The sequence below is a fragment of the Labrus bergylta genome, chromosome 13, assembly GCF_963930695.1.
Source record: "Labrus bergylta chromosome 13, fLabBer1.1, whole genome shotgun sequence".
Classification (NCBI taxonomy): Eukaryota; Metazoa; Chordata; class Actinopteri; order Labriformes; family Labridae; genus Labrus; species Labrus bergylta.
Genome location: NC_089207.1, coordinates 22,817,644 through 22,841,327, shown reverse-complemented (window position 1 = coordinate 22,841,327; position 23,684 = coordinate 22,817,644). Strand labels below are relative to the sequence as shown.

Below are 23,684 nucleotides of genomic sequence, written 5' to 3'. Positions count from 1 at the left end.
CAGGCAATGTGCTGAATCATGGCCTGCATTCCTGTGGCCAGAACACTGTCCAGTCAGCTCCAGGAATCACACACACACACACACACACACACATATTTACTTACACTCACAGACAGAGGGAATGCAGTCAGTGACTTTGCTTTTTCGGGTTAAAATTTTTCATACAGTTTGTTAATTTAATATAAAATATATTTATTCACTACATTCAGAAGCATTCACTCCTATTTGAAAGGCTGGAAGGACTGAAGCTTATTTCAGTAATTGATCATGAATATAGATGGTTAAGCGGGCTACACACTAGATCCGCCCCCTTTCGACCAAAGTCAGCAAAGGCCCAATTACAAGCAGATGGTTCCAATTATCTTGCCAGATTTTCCTGTGGTGTGACGTGTGTTAAGAGTGATTTCACCCTCCCCGATCTGCTTGGAAGACAATCAAAGCCGCCCCAATTTCTAATCTATAAAATGAAACATGGTTAATATTTACGATCAGAATTCCTGTTGTGTTTGGAGGACTGCCGAGCACGCACTCTGTGGATTGTCGGGTGTGTTGTCATCCCAGCTGCGACATCAAGAGTTCTGAAGTTAATGGAATGTACCATTATCTGGGGAGTTCACCTTGAGCGAGTGTGAGAGGGGGTGGTGAAGTTTATATCCTGTGACTGGTGCACGAGACTGCTACGATCTCTCTGTAATTTAACTGCTTCGTTGTGTGTTCTTTTTGCCAGTGTGGTCTTCTCTGTTCTTTTGTTATGTTGTGATTCAGGTGAACTACACATAGCATTGACATAAAGACAAAAGTTGTCATTATAGCGTTATATAACAACTTTTGACTTCACTTTTTGCCTCAGGAAACCTCCCGCCCCCTCCTCTCGTCTGAAATGGAAAGTCTCCCCCAGGGAGTTGGACACCACACACTATAAAAATAAAACTGTTAAATGTGTCATTATTTGTAGTCGTGTGTGTGGTCTCTCAGGTTTAAAAAAATAATTAGAGATTTTACAAGTCTTTTAGTGTGTGCCAGGCTTAAGTCAACGAAGCTTCAGCGCTAAAGTCAAGACATGTCATAAATGGACAAGAATTTTTGCAGAGGAGAAGACACTACCAGACAATATTTTGTTTGAATAGATTTCAATGTACAGCAATTAGAAGAAGGACAATCAATCGTAATTGTACGGGACAACGTTTTTTTTCAATGATTTGCACGGCTTGAACAATCGATTTTTCCACAGATGAGGCTGGAGTTTTAGCCTAGATTCAAAAAGTGCATGGATGATCAAGTGTCACCATGGTACCTGTTCATTTTCTGCTTTGCTCAGGGTGATGGAGTCCGACAGTTTCAGTTTTCTACTGCTCGGCTGAGATGACGTAAGAGCTCTATCCAGCGAGTGTCTTTTCCCATAGAGCTGGATATTCATTCTTGCTTTGTGTGAGCTAATCCCCTTCTCTATGCTCTGTGGCTGAATGAGGAAGGCTGCTGGGGAGGGGTTGGGAGAGTTTGTTCCCCCCTCAATAGTCTAGCCTGCTGCTTCTTCTCTTAACAGCAAGAATAACACAAGGACTCTTAGCTCTTTTGAATTAGTATGTCCGGTAATGTGGTGAATTGCACACATTATTTCTATATGTTGAATTTATTGAAGTCCTGCAGTTTAGACTTCACAAAAACAAAAAGCAAACTAAATTAACTGATTATCCAATCTGCAGGAATGAATCTGTTTCTTGCAAGTGAAAGTTTGTTTTTCAATTAATTACCCCCCACCCCACCCCACACAAACACACACACGCATGCACACACACTGCGTTGAAGTGACCCCAAGACAGAAGTCACAACACTAAATAGTTTTTAAATAATCTTCTCTAATGCATTTTCTTGCTGTCTCAATCACTGAAGCATGAAAGCAAACTATAGTGCCTGCAGACCATTTTCAGCTCTGTAAATAGTGCTGTACTACCCCCTGTTGGCTGTGCACTGCCCACATACACCATGCTATGCCTATTGGTCATATGATGGCTTGAAGGCTGGTGTCTGAAGACTTAATATTTGTCAAGCCTTATACATGCTACATGTCATAACACTGACTTTAAAAATGACCATGAAGTACCTCTGCAGTAAGAGCTTCTTCATGCTGTCATTCTGAATGACCATATTCTGCATGAGCAAACCTAGGTGGTTCATAATCAGCACAATGATATAGGGGTTGCAAGCTTTGTATACTTGGAGCCATTCTTTTTGCTTGGTATTAACAATTTCTCTTATCATTTCTTACTGTGTTTGAACGGTTGATAATTGTGAGTGTGCTTTTCACAATTATAATATTTCTGTTTTTTCTTGTTCTTTTTATACTAAGCGATTTCAACAACCTTTAAATTTACAGGTGTGCATTTGACTGAGAGTCAATTATAGTAATCTTTAAATCATCAAAACAATTCTAGAGTTTAAATGCACAGTGTTTTATCCATGCATGTGCTTGGACATCTGAGGCTTGAGGGATCAGTCATGTGAGAGTTATTAAGGTCACAAAGCAGTGTTGTTCAAGTCACAAAATTGGGCACTGGGCAAGGATGAAAGGAACTCGTACAATCCTTTAATCTTTGAACAGGAAACAATTTATTAAGATTAGAACAAACACACAATGGCAACGCTTCACAAAACAAATCTGAAAACCAATAGGAACGGAGAGGTGAAATAGAGAGGAAAATATTGGTCTATTGAGTGGCTTACAACAAAGGTCTTAATAATTTTCTCTCATTTGGAGCTGTACTTCTGGTTGCTGAATTTGGGCCCTGACTCATCTCGCTTAACTATGATACATGGTAGCCCAGGATTTGTGCTTTTTCTATATTTTCTATATAAAATCCCCAAACTTTAATGTGAAGTGACCCGGTGTTCTAAAATCAATCTTAGATGATCTTTGCTCAAATGTGTAATGTCTAGATTATTGTAGTAAGAATGAATCTTAGATTGACTTGCAGACACAAGGTCACATCACATGAAAGGTTTTGAATAAAATGCACAATTCAGGGCTGCAATAACGAATCAATAAAGATCTATTATTCAAAGTGTTGGCAACAGATTTGATTATTGATTCGCTGTGTTGTCACTTTCCTTAGCGCAGAGCTGTTAATGTCACACCCAGTTGATCTATCTCAGTACAGTGTGACAAATATGTGCTGGATTTTTAATTTCTTTATAGTTTGATTATTATCTTGATAGCTTTCTTTCCTATGGCCAGATGTGTTTCTTAAAGGATGACTTGATGAGAAGACTTTTAGTTATTTTTGACTTGTGAGTTGCTTTGTTAAAAGGCTTGTTATTGTTAAACATCTGACTGTAGAGATTTATTAGAAAGGACTGGGAGGTTGTGGACTTAATTTGTGTGGTATGTGCATTTTAGGGCATTGATGCTTTTGATGGGGAATTTAAAAAAAAAACTTAATCTAACTTTGATGAAAGAAAGCAGTGAGTGACTCCACTGGCGTGTTGAAGCTGGGTTTTTGGAACATGTCCGACATTCATCAAAAGCAAAGCACAACAAAGACATGCATTGGGAAAAATTGGTGGCATGAAACCATTCACAAAGAATGTCCCCATGTGTACTGCTCTTTTACAGAAAATAACCAGTAATATGGCACCAGTGGCGCCGGTATTTACCACCAGATGGCAGTGTTTACCAGCTTGATCTATGAAGTTTAAAGGCCTCAGAGAGCCAATAGGATTTCCCCCTGTTAACACAACTTGCACAATGCAACAACAATGTGAAAAAGAGTCTTCAACAGCTAAAATGAACCTTAAGGCTGTTGATTTCAAATGACGACTAACGAGTTAATGTGTTTATGGGATCTAAACAAAACTTTTTATATTATTAAAAGTATATTCACAAACACTACTGTTGAGAAGTTTGTTTTTCTCTTTTACAGCCACAGGAACTTTTTAACATTTTTCAAAAAAAGGTGTAACTAAGGCACTACATGTTTATTTAGGAGTAGTTATTTTTCCCCAAAAAGTAATTAAATGACTAAATCGGTATATATTGATGCTCAGTTTCCAGTTTCTTTTTTTCTTCATGCTAGTTTCTTTAGATCAGTCTTTGAAGTTTAACCTCTGGCCATCTATTTTTTTTTTTACATATTTAAAAAAAACATTTACAAAAAACTGCGAAGAGGACTCTCTGCAACTTAGTAGCATAAAAGATTAGGAAAATATAGAGAGGACCTGTCAGCTACCGGAATCATGAATCTGCAACAGTGCCGTCATTACGCCTCTGGTCATTTATATTGATTCAGGAATTCAGCATATTGGTGTCCAAGTCGGTGCCTCACAGCGTTGCAGAAGGACATGTAAACAGAAAGCAGGATTTCAATATTTACACACACACACACACACACACACACACACACACACACACACACACACACACACACACACACACACACACACACACACAGTGCTGTTATCCCCCTGCTGGATCAGGCCACTCTCTCAAAAGTGGGACAACTTGGTCTTACCATCACAACTCTGTGCAATTCAAATTAATGGCCAGATTTTACAGGGGTGTAAATATTGCACCTTAAACTGTCTTTTAATAAAGGGCAATTTAAAGATTATTGTTTATTGTAAACAGTAAAGCAGGAAAAAGCAATGTGTTTGACTATTTTCTTTATTTTCTTTATTTTAACAAGATTGTGTGTACTTGTAGACACATTTTAACTCCAGGTGTTAACAGGGCCTATGGTTTACTAACATAAAGTAAGACGCTATCTGTCAGTGAAGATGATTGCCTCATAGGGTTATTAAGAGGAGCATGTGCTTGAGGTTGCATCCCACCTAAGGAAGTTTCAAGTTTGTGTTGTTCATCATTCACTCCTTTTACTTGAGCCATATTATGGGGGGCATTTTGAACAGCCTTTTTTAAATAATTGTCACAGCACTCTTTAACCAAAGTTGTATTTTTCACCAGAAGATGGCAGTGTGGATTGCTGTCACAGATGTATACAGTATATATGTTGAAATGAGTTTTTTTCAGACTTTAGCAGTTCTAGTATGTCAGCAAGCCTTTCCTTAACAAATCTATTCGATTGTTCAGTAAAATAGTGTTGTTTGTTTGTTGTCACCAGTCAGAAATCTTCTATTTCTCTTTGTTTATTTTCTATTATGGGTCCAAGGCTGACCTTTCAAAGTGTGCACTGCAAGAAGTTTGTTACGACCATGAAGGATGTACATGTGAACTGCATGGAAAACCGGGTCATACACGATTCTTCAACATTTTCAGGAATCAATTGTCAAAGCAATTTCACACTTAATGACTCAGACAGAAATGTCCACTATTTTGAATTTAGAAAGAGTCAAAAAAGGATTTCAGTGAAGGGTTCATGTTTTTGACTGTTACTGTGTCAGACTTTAAAGCCTTGCCAGGAAACCACTGTTTGTTTGTTTGTAGCTAAGCTGGTGCTCATGATAGCTTGACCGTCGTCAGAGATTTAGGCCCGAGTCATCATTAATTAATCCACTCACAGTGCTGTCCTCTTCTTCTCACCTTTAATCTTGTAACGGTGTATAAACACAGCACACACACAACCACACTCAAATGAGAAGGCAGGAAAATGGGTCAGAGCTAAAGCCTACTGCTGCAAAGTTACTGATTTAATAAAGTCTTCCTGATCCAATGGCAGCTTCCTTTGCTTAACCTGCATTGGACATTATTTAGTGTTTTTTTTTTATTACTATTATTTGAAATTTTTGATAAAGAACATTTATAATGATATCTTCCATACATATTTGTTGAATGTTTGCCTTAAATAAACTCATTTGACCTAAGACATTCATGGAATACTGTAGGTTTGCTTTAAGACAACGTAAGCATTCAGTATTAGTGTGTCACTCGGAGGTTTAATGAAATGTAGGCCATGGCATCGAAAGGCAGATGACTCACTTCGTCTTGTAGTTCTGTGTCTAATTCAGAGAAACACAGGCTGTTTTCCAAACCGCCTACTAAACAAGTAGTACATGATATTTTTTTTACTAGTTTAATGCACTTAACATTACATCCAAGTCTAGTCATCAAGTCTGAATTAAATAATCATGTGTTAACTCCAATAACATCTAATGTCCAGCAGTAGTGGACTTTTTTTGTGAGATATGCAGTCTTACATGTACCCTTAAACCCCAGACTGTGCCTTCCCTCCCGACATGTAATGCTGCGGTTAGCATTACTTCTGTCCTCTGTTGTCTGCACTCAAGGCCCTGTGTTCATAGACTGCTAATCCTTTTAATGCCAGGTTTCACTACTCATTACTCAAACCTGCTGCTCACATACACATCAAACATGCTTATGTAACATGGATCCTTTATGCGTTGAAAAGAGAAGCAAAGTTTGGACCTCTTCTGGAACAGATGACTTGTCTTCGGCTTTGTGCTCAAGTTTCCAGGCAAACAATGCAAATAACATCGGCAGCACAGCTGACTGCAGATCGCATTTATCAGCAAAGAGCTGCATCTGCCGTTATTGTGGAACCATTGTGCTGTTTCAGTCCTCTATAATCATGTTTGAGAATGTTGGAGCACAACCACTACAACACCATCAGCTTGATGTCATTTGCACAGTTTCTTTGTTGGCCTGCAGAGTCATCACTGGTGCTAAGTCAGACACTGCAGAAGATTATCTATAGTGTGTGAGAGAGGTTATATTTCCTTCATTCCGCATTGTATAAAATCTGTCATGATGATAATTGATATTTACAAAATGTAGTTGATTAAGTCAATAATACCAGGCTTGAGAATACAATATTCTTTTTTTCTTAAAGCAGTTAAAAATGATTAAAATAAATCTGTATCAGCTCTTCTTCTTCTGTTCTTCCTCTTGTGTCTTTATGGGACAGTACGAATGCTGAGGCAGTGGATCGAGGCCATTCTAGCTCCTGTGTCTCTTCCTGACTCTTTCTCTCTCTCCTTCTCTCACTTTGCCTCTCCGTGTGTGTGTGTGTGTGTGTGTGTGTGTGTGTGTGTGTGTGTGTGTGTGTGTGTGTGTGTGTGTGTGTGTGTGTGTGTGTGTGTGTGTGTGTGTGTGTGTGTGTGTGTGTGTGTGTGTGTGTGTGTGTGTGTGTGTGTGTGTGTGTGTGTGTGTGTGTGTGTGTGTGTGTGTGTGTGTGTGTGTGTGTGTGTGTGTGTGTGTGTGTGTGTGTGTGTGTGTGTGTGTGTGTGTGTGTGTGTGTGTGTGTGTGTGTGTGTGTGTGTGTGTGTGTGTGTGTGTGTGTGTGTGTGTGGAGGACTAAGGACTTGCTGCTGTCAGCCCTAATTCTCCAACAGCACCTCTCTCTTACGTATGGAGGCCAAAATTGCCACTCATCATTCGTCCCTGCCTCTCTGACTCACTCAGTAGCTCTCTGTCATTCTCCATAGTCAGGGTGTGACTATGGAATACCACTGCCAGGGCTTACTGGTAACATCTGTGTGTGCTTTCCATCATCAAACTACAGCTCAGCCAAAAGCCTTTACAATTCAACATTTCAATAGGCCCTTTTCTTTTTTGTGTGCGCATGCAAGATTGCATTTCTCTCTGACACATTAGAAGTGTTCTTCCTGTAAGTAATGTACTTTTTTTTAACCCAAAAAAACAAACAGGAATTACACAAGATACAGTAATGGAAAGGAAAACGGATTGGTAGTTCTTAAAACAAAATAGTACATTTTCCCTGCATGTGAAACGATTCGATGCAGAATCTATTTTCGATTCAAAACCATTCTGGATTCATGGATCTATGGAATAAATTATTAATTAATATTTTTTTTTGCTGCTCCATTTGGAATTCTACTGAGTTAAAGCTAGCCTTAGCACTTAGCAGGGAGTGACTGATTACCAAAAAAGAAAAGTTTTTTGGAAGTTATGAATCTATTTAAATCTCAGAAGATAAGAATCTCAAATTTTACACGTATCAATTTTTTTTCCCACCTCTACTGAGAATCAAAGAATCATATGACCCTGGTGAGTTATAGATGGAGACCTGCTGTTAGTGTCTACATAATGAATTACCACCTTCCACAAAAAACTATTTGAGGCAGTCCTTGTAGTCATAGTTTCTTGAACGATAGTGCAAAAAAAAGTTGATTATTTTTTTTTAACCTAAAATCTGTTAAATACTTGCTTGGGTAGAAATTTGAAGCCAGTCTTTAAATATTCTTGATTTAAAAAACAAAAAAGTGCTGAACATACAATATTGTTCTGTTGAGAGTTCAGACCACTCAAAGCACTTCTACACTCATGTCACGTTCACCCTTTACACACAGACATTCAAACACTGAGGGCAGAGGCTGCTGTGCAAAGTGCCAATCTGTTTCATCGTACCTGGCTATTAGAACAGATAATGTTGATTATACATTTCTGTTTGTTGGAAGATTTTCTGTATCTTGTTTTATTTAATTTTGTTATATATATATTTTTACTAATTTTGATTAATTAGCTATGATCGTGTTTGGCACCTGTTAAGGAACGTTGATAAATGCGTCACAGAAATTTGTCTTTAAAACACTAATGAGAGTCTCGGGCTCTTTCTTGTAGCTGCTGTTTATCTTTCATATTAAAGGTTGTATGTGATTGCAAGTGCTGATATTTTTTTGACATGGTCTTCTTTTTGAGTAAGAACAAATGACCTTTGAGGAGTCTTTCAGTTGTCTTGAGCACACTGTGTTTATATAAGTGTGCAAGGTAGCAAGAATCCTGCTCCCTTTTGAGCGCAATGCTTTTTCTCCTGAAAATCATGTCGTGTTTGACCGTCCATTCTCAGAGACAGGCTCTGAGTGGCTAATCTGGAGAACCGGGACAATTCTATATTATACAGGCTGCACTCATTGTTCAAGTAGTGTTTCACTATAGACCAGTCATTTCTGAAGTGTAATGCTCAGTGTTTCCCACCTGGGCAGGCCGTCCAGGTTTATTAACGGTCGCCCCGGTATATTTTTTGCCGACTTGATCGACATTGAAGACAAATGAAGTCTCTTTGAATGCATTTGTTGCAGTGTGACGTCTGGTCTGTTAAAAACTTCAAATGTTGTTCTTTTTTGTGCAGCTGCTTACTGTTCTAAAAATTAGATCACCTTCCCTCGCAGCACAAACACCCTTTTTTCTAAAGCTTCTCTCCCTCATGTTGAAAACGTGCATTTAAAGATAACGGTGGGAACGTGCCATTGCGCATATAATGCTTCATAATGTGCGATGAGTGCTCCTCTGTCTGTCACCCTCACTGCTCTTTTTATAAACTCTAAACTGGTCATAAGCCACGTCTGAACCTTCAGTGTGAGGATGACGTCAGTTGAATTGCTCTTTAATAGTTTGAGCTTTTGTTAATACTCAAAGTCTTTAAAATACTGAACATTACAATTCATTATTAAAATATGCTTTAGAGGGGCGCTGGTGGCGCAGTGGTTAGTGCGCTCGTCCCATGTATGGAAGCTGTGGTCTTCCAAGCGGTTCAAATCCGACCTGTGGCTCCTTTCCTGCATGTCGTTCTGCACTCTCTCTCTCCCCCAGTTCTGACTCTATCCACTGTCCTGTATCTCAAATAAAGGCCCAAAAAGCCCAAAAATAAATCTTAAGAAAAAGAAAATGCTTTTGGGTAGCCGATTGTGTGGCGTCATCAAATAGGATTATTTCTCTTAGCACCCCCAACTAAAACTGACTTCTAGCGTCCCTCCACTAACAAACTAAGTGTACGTATAATGACATGTTACGTCAGCTGCTTTAGAGGGGGTTCACATCACATGGTTTAACAGTATTCACTCATTGTGTGGTTTACTGGGTGCTCTTACGCTGCGGGAACGTCACCAGTAGAGAAAAAAAAGGTAATTTTGGACCTTTGGAATTTCAAGCGAAATTTATTTTTACCAATTTTTACTTATTAGTTTTTTTTGTTTGTTTTTTTAGAGGTAAGAAATCAGATAGTCAGAGTTTGATTGTGTGTTTGGAACTGTTAGTCGTTTTTAAGTCCTGTAAACAAAGAGGTTGCTGTAGGACCGTTTAACTCAACCAAAAGTCATGTTCTACTGATTCACCCCAGCACATGAAGTCTGTTAGGACAAGTGAAATCCCCTGCATTGTGCTCATCCTTTACCTGTTGTTTCTTGGCTGGCTGTCGCTAAGCCTGTGGAGGCGCTGTGAGTGCAAGTTGTGTTTTCAGTCTGTGGCGGCCCTAAGCCATCTTAAGGCGGTCTTTCAATGAGAAATGACAAGATAAGACCCTGAAGCACAGGGTCTCTTGTCTATCACGCAGAGGGCCGGCAATAAAATAAATAAAAAACTACAGAGTGTTAAAAACTTTTAAGATATTAATGGTTTAGAAACTTTGATAAATGACAAGAAGAAGAAAAAAGTATTTTAAGTATTCCCATGTTTTTTTGGATAGTCCTTCTCACATCACTTTCAAACCATGGATGTAAAATGTAAACAGAGCATCTCCATGTCTGAGATCTCATTAATGTGGTGATTAAATCACATGATTCTAAAGGGAGACTGACTGCGATTGATTGTGCCCATCATATTATTTGTGAAAGAAAGTTGAGGCCAAATGTTGTCCTGCTTTTCAGTGTCTCAGGATAAAGAGAGCAGGGGGGCTTAAAGTGGAGGAGCAGGGAAATCACTCGCCCACATGCTGATCACTGTTGAAGGTTTATGTAACTCCCAGGATCACATGATCACACGTCATCACCCGCCTAGTTACTGTCTGTACCCAGTAATTCACTCCCTAGTCAGCCATTCAAACACAAATAGATGACATAGACAGAGGACAAATTAGGAGCAGGAATAAACAGAGTCATCACAACCCAGCATACTGCCTTTTGATTCCCTGTGCAGCAGCATCCACTAATGCATCCATAGGGCGCGACCCAGATCTGCTCACTACATTTAAGAAAGAACAAGGGGCATTAGAAAACACCAAACAAAGAAGCTTGGGACACTTTGATCTTTTTCTTTGGAGTGTATGTGATCGTGCTGACTGACGGCTCCATGAGAGTACGGGGAGTACAAGTGCAGGGCCATGACGAGATGGCTATGAAGCTTTTGTTCTGGGAGCTGGAGCAGCATCTCAAAAGGTAAAATGAAGACAGGGAGTCCCTGTGGAGTCAGAATAGGGTAGCAACGCTTGGGCCAATCAATAAAGTAGATGTACACAACGGGCTGCACATCTGTATTTTTCTGTTAATTCAGCCATTCATAGATTCAGGGGCAGCATCAATTGGAAGGAATTATTAAAGCAGATTTTATAAACATATTGACTGGGCCTCATCTCACTGCACCTTTCATTTCATGTTTTAAATGGAACTTGCAGTTTTATTAAATTGTAGCATTTGTTAGTTTTTATTGAATTATAAACAAGTGTCTATGACATTAATCTGTGGTACAAGTTTGTGTCATTGAAAACTCTTCAGGAGACAATCACTTAATAAACCTACAGCTTGTTCCTTTTTTTTTGTGAAGAACTTGCCATGTGCTATTTCTCAATGGCTTTGTTGCCATCATGTACACTACAGTAACACATTGAGTGTACTGGTAACTGCTTTACAACTTAAGACTTGCTACTTTTTGAAAGCATTTTTTTGTATTTGCATTTTATGCTTGAGATGTTAAAATAGATTCACTTTTTAAGTTAATGTTTAGTTTAAATGAGGTTCTACACTTTAAGAACCCTGACACAGTGTCATTTATCTGAGCCCTGCAGGCGTTTATGATGCATCAGGTGGTCTTTTTTTAGGTTATAGATTCTTTCTAATGTTTCCATGTTTTTATGAATACACTTCCTTGTGTTGTTAAACAACTATTGATCGTAGATTTTTTTCGTAGTCACACTTCAAATGTGTGTTTTAGAAACCAACAGATTAATGGTGTACTATGTGGTGCATGTGTTTAAAAAATATTTGGAAAATCACCCAACGACTGTTTAAGTACCTTCAGCGTTTGTCTGCGTACAGTCTTTGGGTCATTCCCTCTTCAGTTGCTTCAGTAGGTCACTAAGCAGGTGTTGTCTTACAGCAGAGCAGTAATACCAATCTTCAGCTCACCTAGATACCCACAACATATCCTGCAGGTAACCTTTCTCTGTAATGAATCAAAAAAAGATACCAATAAAGCAGTATTTTAAGATTTCAGCATATTCAGACATTTTATTCAAAACAATAGCACAGGCAAAGGTGCATCCGTTGAAGCACCACAATCCTGTGTCCAGAAAAAAAACTCCTCTGTGGCTTTGCAGAAATTATGCTGGACAGTTTCATGGATCAACTCCACTGGTAGAAACAACACATGATGTGATGTTGCAGTACCATTGGAAAAACTGAGAATGCTTAATGCTTAATTTAAAAGCCCTACAAACATAAATGTATAGCCACATTGCTGTATAGCTGTATCTAATGGTGTAAACTCAGATTTGTTATCTTAAAGCGCCTTATCTTTCCGTCAATGGGAATTCAACCTTCTTTTTTTTTCTTCAACACTATTTTGTTGATCTCCCTGGATTTCTACCACCTGAACCATGTGTAGCTCCTCCAACGTTTGTTTCTGAGTCTGAAGATATTAGACATGGGTTTTTAGTCAAGCCCAGAAATAGTACTGGCTATTTGGGTCTGGATAATTGGCTTAACCCTCGTCCAGTCGAAGAAGAGATCGGAAGAGATGAATGCAGCTTAGAGCTTCTTTTTTTTTTTTAAGCTATGGCTTCTTGTTAAAGTGTTAGACAAGATGAGAGCACAAGCTGACATCTAAACAAGTTCTTAGAGGCCTCGTCTGAGCTTCTGTTCATGGCACTGGTGCATAATAAGTCAAGATGTGGGTTGTCGTAGAAAAATAAGCCTAAATCTCCATTTCAGGGTTACTGACTTTTAAATGAGTTCGATGGAGTCGGGTACACAGCAATGGAGATTTGTATCTCTCCCAAGTAGCTGACTCTTTGTCAGGCTTGTGATTTATCAGCTACACATTAACAGACCCCGGCATAGTCCTGAGATAATCTGCTGTGTCTTCTCAGGACAGCATCATGTCTATGACCTCTCCTCCAGTTGTTTGTGTGTTTGCTCTATGATACACCTGATGTCATGCAGCATTTTATAGGACTGGCTTTAACCCAGTTGTTTGTATATTTGTATTTGTACCTTCTATCGATGATTGAGTGAGAGAAGAAACAAAAGTAGTATTTCTGTATTTCTTTGTTTTATGTTGAGAACTGCAGTGTGTGTGTTCATACTCAAGAATGTCGTCATTGTGTCCACGTGTTTCTGAGGGTTTTGGGTGTGAAAGGAATGTGTTCATACTTCACTAGAGAGGTAGATTCCTGCATGTTGGTGCTGTGGGAGAGACTTGTTTAGAGGAGATGGGAATTTCTGTGGAGATGAGTTGTTTTGGGTGTGCGTGCATGACTCTGTGACCAAGATACTCCCCCCCCCCACCCACAACAGTTTTTCACCTACAGGAAATTTTAAAATGGTCATAAAACATGTTTTAATTAAGTCAGTCACAGACTCCAAGTAACTTTGAAAATGTCTGAGTGAGAAGATTGCGCTACTTTTACATTTGATGGTTTAAAAATAAATGATTTCCATTGAGATTAATTAAGACATATAGTTTTAAAGGTGCACTATGGAGTTTTGGTAGAGAAATGTGAAAGTTGGAGAAATGTACAGATTCTGTGGTAGCTTTTAAGCTCTAAACGGTGTTCCAGGGACCCATTTTTCCTTTGAATAGTTTGTGTATTCAGTTCAGAAAATATAGCATAGAATTGTTTAACTTCTCCAACTTTCAAATGTCACCACCAAAACTCCATAGTGCACCTTTAAAGGTAGACGAAGAGTTTTTCCTGTCAGAACCTCTTCACAGGTTTTGATCCTGACAGAAAAAAAAAAAAAAATCATATCATTTTAATTTTAAATATTCAAGTTTTTTTTTTTTTTTAACCTTAAAAAGTGTCAATGCTGTCCAGGGCCACATGGGGGCAACATAAGTATGAACAAGATGGCAAGAATGGATGTTCACTTTGAACATGTGCCCAGTCCTCTGATTACTCCTTATAATATAAATATATGTATTTATTTTTTTCATAAAGATGTTATGAATATTATTGTTTTCTTAAAGTGTTGGGCTACTGTCACTGTCCTGTCCTCGACTGCTTTGCCAAAATTGGCAAAAATTTATAATCTTTTGTGGCAAGCAATTCCATACCTTAAAAGGCCCTTTTGTTTTAAAAGTTAAATGGTTCCATGAACATATGGTAAACATTGCATAAAGAATCATATCACTCCATAATGTTTATAATTTATGACTACATACTGTATTCACTGTATTTACACCCAAACAACAGCACGGGACAAAACATGATAAAGTGACAACAGTGGTCAATACTACAGAGAAAAGACAAAAAACAAAGCTAAAGTAAGCCATCGTAAGAATAAGACAAATTAAAACAAGATAAAAATAAGACTATACCCTCAATCAAGTACAGTAAAAGCAATAAAAGAATGGGATTTTACCACCGATCAATAAAACATGGTGAGTAAAAGCAAGGTAGAAATGAGCCATCAGTAAAAACACAATAAAGGAAAGACATGATAAAAAGTACAGAGATCATTAATATACTAAAAATGAAGGAAAGAATATAATGACCAAATATTGTTTTGACTGAGTGATAAACTATAAGACTAAACCAATCATGACCCTTCATGTAAGGGTTCTTGTTATTTACAGAGTTACATGTAATTGGTTAAAACAGAATACATTCCTAATGGCTTAAACATTCACCTTCATACTGACGCTTGTTAATGTGTATTGTCGCTTTAATGAAACAGTCCTAAATGTTGCCCTTCTACTGCTTGTTTTTCTGTACTGTAGCTCTTTCTTCTTCCCTTCTCATCCGGTTTTCCCCGGTTTCCCCCGGTTTCAGCCGATCCTGGAATATTTTATGCTAAAACATGTCAGCTGAGCTGCAGGTGGGGGCGTGTCTAAACAACAGCCTCTGTGTCGACCAATCAGCGAGCGGCCTCTTGGTTCGTCACAGGATAAATTATGCGGGTTTGTTTGGAGCTGCAGATTTTCAGTAGTGCCGAGATGAGCTGACCTTGGATGTGTTTGTACCGCTTCCGTCGGTTGAAAAGAAGGTGTGGATGTGTGTAGCGGAGCTGGTCGTTTGTGAGAGGATTATAAACATGGCCAGTATGAATACGCCGTGCTTCACCATGGCTATGGACATAGGCGTCTGCCAGCTGAGAAATCTCTCCATATCGTTTCTGTCGTCGTTGTTGAGCTCAGAGAGGTCGCTCGTCAATCTCGACAAAAGGTAAAAACGTTAAAAAAATTTTTAAAAAAAAAGACAGAGCTGTGTGTGATCATTGTCCTGTGCTGCCTCTGTGTCTGTGTTCATGGTCCAGCTGCCTTCACCTGTAATGTCACCGCTGTGTGATGGAGGTAACATCTGCTCAGTGATGCTTCAGTGTCATTACACTAATCCGCAGTGCCTCTAAACGCTTTGAAGGGAACATGAGGAGGGTTTTTTTTTAACAAAGAAAATAGGAATTAATGGTCATTCCAGGAGCTTCCCGTAACAACTCATATTCATGTGTAGGGTGAAAAAGCCCCCCCCCCCGCAGGCTGCGACTCCTCTTTGTGTAAGAGCGAATTGGACTACAATCTGTTATTAATCTTCCTCTTCTTTTCTTGCAGTTCGTCAGGAGCCAGCGTTGTGGCTATAGACAACAAGATTGAACAAGCAATGGTGAGTCTTCACTTTGTTTCTCCTATCACTTTGGGGAAATGTTACATATGGTTAATAAACTGAGATGTTTTCTGTAAAATACAACAAATTGTGGTTTGTCTGAAAGGTAGAATTTATATATAGAAAAAGTGCTATTTATTTTTTTATTTATTTATTCAACAGTTTGCATGTTGTTGTCAGATAATTAACTCCAGGCTATTTATTTTTAAGTTCTTGGACTGTGCTTTTATGACATGGCAAAAATTCTAATGAAACACAGATAGTTAACCATAGATCATGTCTAGAGACTGCTACAAATATTGATTTAAACTTAATTTCGTACAATTGCTGTATCCGGCTGGAGACAACGTCAATGAAACATTAAATATTTTCTAATTCAATGCATTACTAATGTTTACTAATTACCATAAGTAAACTTTTAAGTTTATTTATAGTGTGTTGAGATCAGGTCTGAAACACAGGTAAATTCACGTTAAAAAAAACTTTATTATCTGTTTCACTTTGTTGTTGTTGGCTTTTGTCAACTCTGTTGCTAGGCACACTTGAAAGCTCACAGCCCAGTTATAAATATCTCGGTTTCTGATTGGCCAAGACTTAAATGTGGGCAGGATTCATGACATGGCATCCTGGGAATATGCTTACTCAAGTTTTTCCTCATCAGGGCTTTTTAATTTATCTCATCAATTCTAGGTTTAATCAAAACATCTACGTCATTCGATGTCAAGTTGTGTAATTGTTGTGTAATATTTCTAGATAATAATAATCTTCGAAGATAATAATCTTCTAAGCAAAAGTTGTGACGATTCCAGTGTAAGTATTTACACTTTTCTCTCTCGCCATAAAATAATTTCTGAAGATGCCAGAAGTACTCTCTTATCTTCCAATTAAAACACAATTATGCATTTTGCTTACAAACTGATTCTCCACTGTATTTCACACATCACAATGGCGAGTCATTTCTTTTTTGCGTGACATATTTTCAGGTTTGCCACTTAAGTGACACATTTTTTATATTCACAGCAACATTTGTCCTGATTGGCTTAAAGATCAAACAGACATTTTAATTGATTAATCTGTGTCATGTTGAAAATGATCCAAGTTCAGGTAGTGCCGCACATTAAGAAAAACATAAACCCGTTGCAGTCTAGGCCTGTGAAGGCTGTTTCGTCTTGAGCTCGGGATCCAGCCTAAAGATTTCTTTTAAAACTTTTTAAAATAAGGCAGTTTCTTTTCTTACCAATGTAACTTTTGCTGCTTTGCTAAAGTGCTCATAAAGGATTAAGCTGAGTCTTTGTAACATAACAATGAGTATGGTCTTTTTACCTGCTCTTTTGTAATGTTAACAGACAAAGAGTATGGTCTTTTACCTGCTCTTTGTAAAGTGTCTCGAGATAACACTTGTTATGAGTTGACGCTATACAAATAAAGATTGATTGATAATGCATGGTATTTTCTGACCAGCAAAAATGGCTTTAAATCTCCATCATATAGGTGAGCTCAAAAAGAATTATAATCGAATACGACAAAAAAATGTAAATGCTCAATAATTATTTAACTGATGTTAACAAAAAGAAAAGTATTCATTGCTTACGTATATTATTGTCCCACAATAGAAGTCTCCTAGCCTTGGGCAATAAACCAATCAGGGTTAATTTGCTATAAAATGCGTCCCAAATCATTCCAAGCTTCTTTTTTTTCCTCAGATAAATTTCTCATGTAAACTATGATTTCTATAAATGTCTGTCTCTGTCTCTTTAAGGACCTGGTGAAGAGTCACCTGATGTACGCTGTGCGTGAGGAGGTGGAGGTCCTAAAGGAGCAGATCAAGGAGCTGATCGAGCGTAACTCCCAGTTGGAGCAGGAGAATACCTTGTTGAAGACGCTCGCCAGCCCAGAGCAGATGGCCCAGTTCCAGGCCCAGGTTCAGACTGGTTCTCCGCCTGCCCCTCCAACAGCGGCTACACCAGGACCAACGAGCTCCGCTACCATCACCCAGCCTGCACTTCACAGCTCTGGACCTTCGGCGTAGCCTAGTCTTCGCTGACAGACGGACTGACTGACATTTTCATTGTTCTGCTACAGCAGCAGAGCTAAACTTGCCTTCTACAGCAAGATGTTACGCTGTTAAGTCAAGAATTTTGCACATATTTATCTCTCAGAAGGTTGCAGCTAGTAGGACAAGTGGTGCTCTACAGCACCATGGAGGGGGATAATCTGGCAATTCGGTATGGGTGGTTTGTTTGGAAGGAGGACTGAATTATCGTATATTTGCCAAATAACCCTTGGACATATCAACTAGAATGTCTTACCAAGAAGAAACAAAACAGCTTATCAGTGGCGATATACTTAACTATAGATAAAAATATCACTGTGCCTGTGTCTGGATTTTAAGTGATGTCGATTTTACTGATGCTGGCAATTGATGAATAGGAGGTGGAGGATTGTATTAGTTGTTACATTTTTTGCTGAATGATGTAAATAAAAGTTGTTCTCTCTCAAGGCTAGATCCTAAAGTTACATGCTGAGAGATTTGAGAGAGACACACAAGGCCTTCTTAAGAGTGACAAATGACGAATGTGAGCAATTATTATCATGACAAAGTCCCCATCTGGAATGGGGGAGTGGGCGGGAGGGTATTTTGAACAACATTTGGCAGCATTGTTACATTAACTGTGGAATGAACAAAAAAAAAACGTGATTTCTTATGGAGATGATGATGATATTGTATTTCAGTATTTCACTTTCAAGCTCCTCATTTTGCCCTTGACAAAGCTCATCTTGCTGTTTTCTTAACCCTGCTGTGGCATGTAATTTAAACCTTATTTGCCAGGGTTGAGATATTGGGCTACGCTGCATTTTCTCTTTTCCTACAAGTTTGATGGGCAAAAGACGATGTATATTTCTGTATAGTGTAAGTATCATGTAAAATAGTGAGGAAAAGGAAAAACAACAACAGATGCTATCTTGGTCACACAGATTGAAGCGGGTGAGCAATGAACGTGCTGGTCTTGCACAGTCTGTGTCATCTATTTTTAATGCTGTATTTTCAAGATTGTGGATGGAAAGGAGCTGAGGTTATTTAACTGACAACACAGACAACCATGTTGTCGATATATTGCAACATTAACTCTTACTGTAAAACCAACTTCACGTGGCTCGTTTTCTTTCTGGAGTATTGCACCTTTCTGAGTTTTTTTTTTATTTCATTTTTTTGACAGTGATGTATTTCTGGATGAACAATATCTTAAAACTCAACATTTAAAAACAAAACAAAAAAAAAATACAAATTCCTGAAATGTTTTTTCTTTTTCATTCTGTGTATCAGTTGTATGCTCACTTTCTGTGCATGTTTCTGCAACAAAAAAAACAACCGGATGAGATATTGTAACATACTTACAACAATTGCACTCGACAGCTGCACTTCACAACTTTCAATAAACGTGCTTAAAGGAGAATAAACATCTGCTCACCATCTCTTTCTTATTCCTTTTCAATTCAACTGGGCTCAGCCAGTATTAGTTATTTCAAGCAACTGTCTTTGGTCTTGGCACCACATGATTGTAAAATTCCGACAACATTACATTTGTTGTCGTGTGTCCCCCTCTGCTGCAGTCCTTATGTCAGATTACTATTTCAATAGATTGATGTATTCACTCTTATGTATGTAGAGTTAAAGGAGGGCTGTACCAGATACTACCTACATATTAAAGTGTATACATAGTGTAAATACAAATAGTTACAAAGAATATAGCCTGCTTTTTTTGTTAAGTTTTTTTAAACAACTTGTGATTTGGAGCTATACAAATTGATTGACTGGTTAAAATGCATTCCTTACATTAAGTAAAGCACCTGCTGTATCCGTATTATTTTGTTGGATGCAGACTTATAGTATCACCTGTATCACCTTCTTTTAGGGGAGGGTTTAATGTACGTGTTGTAGGTTAATTTTCCCTTTGAAAGGTAGAATGGTCTGTGTCTAAAGTTCAAATGTGTGTGATAAACAAAGGGAGTCTACAAAGCCAGAAGTAAAACTGGGCACTTCCTTAATACTCCACATTTACTTGAAAAAATGTTTCTCTTTACATTACACAGACAAATACTAAAACAGAAATATGGCACATTTTCAGCAGGAATCACAGGCCAAACACACTCTTATAATAACAGTCACACCTTCACACACACACACACACACACACACACAGGTGCTCAGTGAGTAATGAGACACACATGTTCTCCAGCCAGTGTGGTTTTAGACTGTCCATAGAAAAGCTGTCAGTACCACAGACTGCAACACTGTAAACGCTGATCGGGGCAGGGGAATGTCTCAAGGAGGACTCTGGTGGAGGCGGCGGTCGGGTAAGCTTCCCTCTCTGAGGTCTGCTTGATTTGACGCGTTTGTGTCAGTCTCTGGATCTCTGGAAGGGGTGAGCAGGAGGTTCGGGCTAGCAGGGCTTGGTGAGGTCATGGCGGGGGGCAGGTGATGGGTGGGGGGGGAGTCCAGAGGCTTCTTCCGTCTCACATCCCCATACGGATACTCTGAATGATCTGAAATATGGCTAAGAGAAAACAACCATCACAGATTATTTGTTTTTCATTTGTATAGAGAATAACTCTTATTCTAAAAAAAACCCATTTGAATTGTGTCATATATTAATGATATATGAACATGGAAGGTGAGCCACACATGTTTCATCATCTATGTTTATTCTAATGTTTCAGCAGGTGAGTATCTGAACAGCCCCCCCCCCCCCCCCCCCCCCCCAGTAGTAAACATCATTTAGCACACATTACAGATTGTATTTTCACAATTCATTTCCTTGGGTTTTCCCTCCCAACCAAGAGTATTACAAATATTTTATAAAGAAATCAAAATAAAAGTGGGCGTGTCCTTAGGCAAGCTCTATAATCTGAAATAATCCTCCAGAACGTTAGCTGCAACATGTTAAAGCCAAACGTCATGTAGAACACGATCATCAACAATTATTGTGTAAGTTACTTCTTATTACTCTGTTCACAGTTCAAAGCATTACACGTGCATACCTGATCCACACACAACAAATACAAAAAGGGCAAGCAGCCAGGGTCCCACGGGATACTTCTCCTCTTGTGGTCGCTAGGGAAACACAAACACACACACACACACACACACACACACACACACACACACACACACACACACACATACAGGTATTTAGTACTGCTGAATGTAAATAAATAGGGATGATTCTGCAGAGTAACTGTAAAACTACTTGGGTGTTTATATATTTACAAAATCCTTCTCAGGATGTTGTTGATCTTACTTTTGGCTCATGTCACTCTTTCTCCGTTCACATGCCTCCAACAGGTAATTGTGTTTTTGAGAACTACTGAAATGCAATCTTGATGTTGCTCCTCAAAATGGTCACAGAACTTTGTTTTTGCACATGACATACCCAAATGAACCCAAATATTCTGAAATGGACTGAGTATTTTTTTTTTTTCTTCAGTTGTGGCTCTCGTGGAAAAGATGAGTGAAACAGTACTCATGAGTGTAGACAGATTTAGAGAGAACCCATCGGATGATATCATCTGTTTGGACATGTGACCTGACTGTCTGCTGCTGCTCAGAGAGGTTGTTGCTGTGAGAAGGTTTTAATTATGCTGGAGGAAGTGGTTGTTTTCCTCATACAATAGCATGTGCGTGTTTGTCTTGGTACAGAAAATGAAAACAGCCTAAACAGCCTCAACTATTGACCTTTGACCTACTGTTTCAATACCATTATGTGACAGGGGAACAGGGGGGAGGGGCTTTGACAGGTACAAACTCTCGTTAGGATAATAATCTAATAATCTAAAGTGTAATTTGCAATGAATTGTAATCTTCCTCTTTGGCTCCTCTCATTCATTCTGATTACAAAGGCATCATAACTGTGTGTTCATGCCAATGTGTCTGTGGGCCGATGACATTATACAATGCTACTGGGTTAGTGTTTTTTCATTTATTAAAATTTGGATCGGAAACAGTTTCATAATTTGTAAAACATGCTGTTGAATCAACAGTGTTTATCATCTATGAGTCTTTTAAACATTTTTAAGATGAACTGTTCATAAATGTTCATATTGGCATGATTAGGTCTTTGTTGAGAAACTTTAAAGGGACGTGAAAGCCTTTTTACAGTCCCCTTTTTATTTAGAACCCCCCCCCCAAATGTAATTGCTTATATTATGTTGTAATCATAGTATGTCTAAATGAACTGAATGGAAACCCGTTAGATGATGTGGAGAAAACAAATTGAAACCTAAAGTAAACCTCTCCTCTAAGAGAGAGAGAGAGAGAGAGAGAGAGAGAGAGGGTGGGCAGAAGTCTTCATCCCTCTCTTAACCTATTTATATATATATATATATTTTTAAAGTTGTGATTATGTTTTGTACTGTGCCAGGATATTATTCTATCACATTTGAGAGAAACCAAAGTGCAGTTTGAAAGTGCACTCACAAAATGATTCAGGAGGAATATGGTTCCATCTTCACAGTGAACTAAATTAGATCATTCTTCTCTGTTTTGGAGCCTCTTGGATTATTGTCACGCAATCTTTTCAAGGCCAACATTTTATTGTTACTCCAGAAAAAGTAACGCCACGTTACAGTAACGAGCAGGGTGAATAAAAGACATCTGAAATGAGCCAGCTCCTCCTGGGTGGGTCACACTGAATACACCGGAGAGAAACAAACACGGAGCTGCAGAAGGTGTGACAGGTCGACATATGTGTGATGATAAGAGCCAAAGCCGGCTTCACCATCATCTGCCTCACCATGCTGCTGTGATCAAACCCGAGTGAACGTCACCTCTCATCTCACCAGCGTCTTGGCTACGTTTCCTCTCTGCGTGATGTTCTTGCTGTGTTTCTCGTTTGCCATGCGGATCCTCTGCTTAGCCACCATCTTCCGGAGCGGTTTTTTAAAAACAACCCGGGGATTAATCAGTCTGGTTTTTTTTTCTGCCTGTAAATGTTTTTTTTTCTGAAGGAACAGGCTTTCAGCAGCACCCCCGCATCAAGCTCCAAAGACCCCTGACACAGTCGAACTCGGAAACTTGTTAACTCTTCTTTCAAAATATGAGCATTGGCATTTTGTTGAATCAATGCAGCGTTTCAAGAGGAGGTACCGGGATGCAGTCTGTCTTTTTATTTTTATTTTTTTTACCAAAAGAAGGATTTGGTTTAGTATTCGACACATTTTAATGCCGTGTTTTCTGTCTCTTAGTAGATTATAAAAGTAGAATTTATCAAATCAAACATTTATTTTGAAGCTCTTCACAGGACGTAAGATGCCTAATTGTAGTTTCTTTGACAGAGCTCCTCACCGTTAGATGCAGACAGACATTACTGATAGGTAGTGTTTTCACTGATTACAAGGAAAGTATAGAAATCATATTTAATTACTGTGATGCATTTTGATAGTTTGACAGAGAGCAGCACTTTTTTTTTTTTTTTTTACAAAATATTTTATAAAAAGGTTGAAAATACTGTAAGGGATCAAGTGAGTCTTTTTTATAGATGCACAAGAACAGGTTAAGGTGTAATGAGAAGATGAAGATCAATTTATATGATTTGACAAAATCCATAGTAGGCTGTTATACAAATGAATTAGCCTACCTTATGTAAATGCAAAATGATCCAATCAGTGCACCTCCAAACTCCGTTTGAATATTGTAATATTTGAATATTGTAATGGTAAGATGTCTGTGTTCTCAGTCATCCAGGTCATGGTCAATTCAAAGCTTGATCCAAAAGCAACTGGACTTGTTGCTAATAATCCACCAAGGCTTGAATTTCTTGCTCCGTCCAGCAGATAGTTTAGAACTGAAGAAGCCTTGTGGAGGAGAGGTGAAACGTCAACTAGTCCAGTTCCCTTTGGATCAAGCTTCAAATTGTAATGGTAATGCATTCTAATTTTTCCCTGTTT

General features: G+C 38.6%; 2 protein-coding genes across 4 annotated transcripts in view; one reads left to right on the top strand and one right to left on the bottom strand.

The window, feature by feature from the left end:
* Positions 1 to 19,214, top strand: part of tsc22d1 (TSC22 domain family, member 1) — a 30,002-nt gene extending 10,788 nt beyond the window's left edge. Inside the window, exons 1-3 of one of the 3 annotated variants that reach the window (XM_065962072.1) lie at positions 10,757 to 11,079; positions 15,689 to 15,740; positions 17,500 to 19,214. In XM_065962072.1, the coding sequence (XP_065818144.1) occupies positions 10,994 to 11,079; positions 15,689 to 15,740; positions 17,500 to 17,769 (408 nt within the window). In that variant the 5' untranslated portion in view covers positions 10,757 to 10,993 and the 3' untranslated portion in view covers positions 17,770 to 19,214. Of the gene's footprint in view, positions 1 to 10,756; positions 11,080 to 14,894; positions 15,306 to 15,688; positions 15,741 to 17,499 lie in introns of those variants that run through there. The other 2 variants (XM_020641082.3, XM_020641081.3) reach the window with 2 other exon arrangements.
* serp2 (stress-associated endoplasmic reticulum protein family member 2) lies at positions 18,916 to 23,090 on the bottom strand. The gene is made up of 3 exons (XM_020641111.3): positions 22,578 to 23,090; positions 20,781 to 20,853; positions 18,916 to 20,296 (listed from the first exon to the last, which is right to left on the bottom strand). The coding sequence occupies exons 1-3, from the start codon at positions 22,659 to 22,661 to the stop codon at positions 20,256 to 20,258; spliced, it is 198 nt and encodes a 65-aa protein (XP_020496767.1). The 5' UTR covers positions 22,662 to 23,090; the 3' UTR covers positions 18,916 to 20,255.
* Between the last annotated feature and the right edge of the window lie 594 nt (positions 23,091 to 23,684).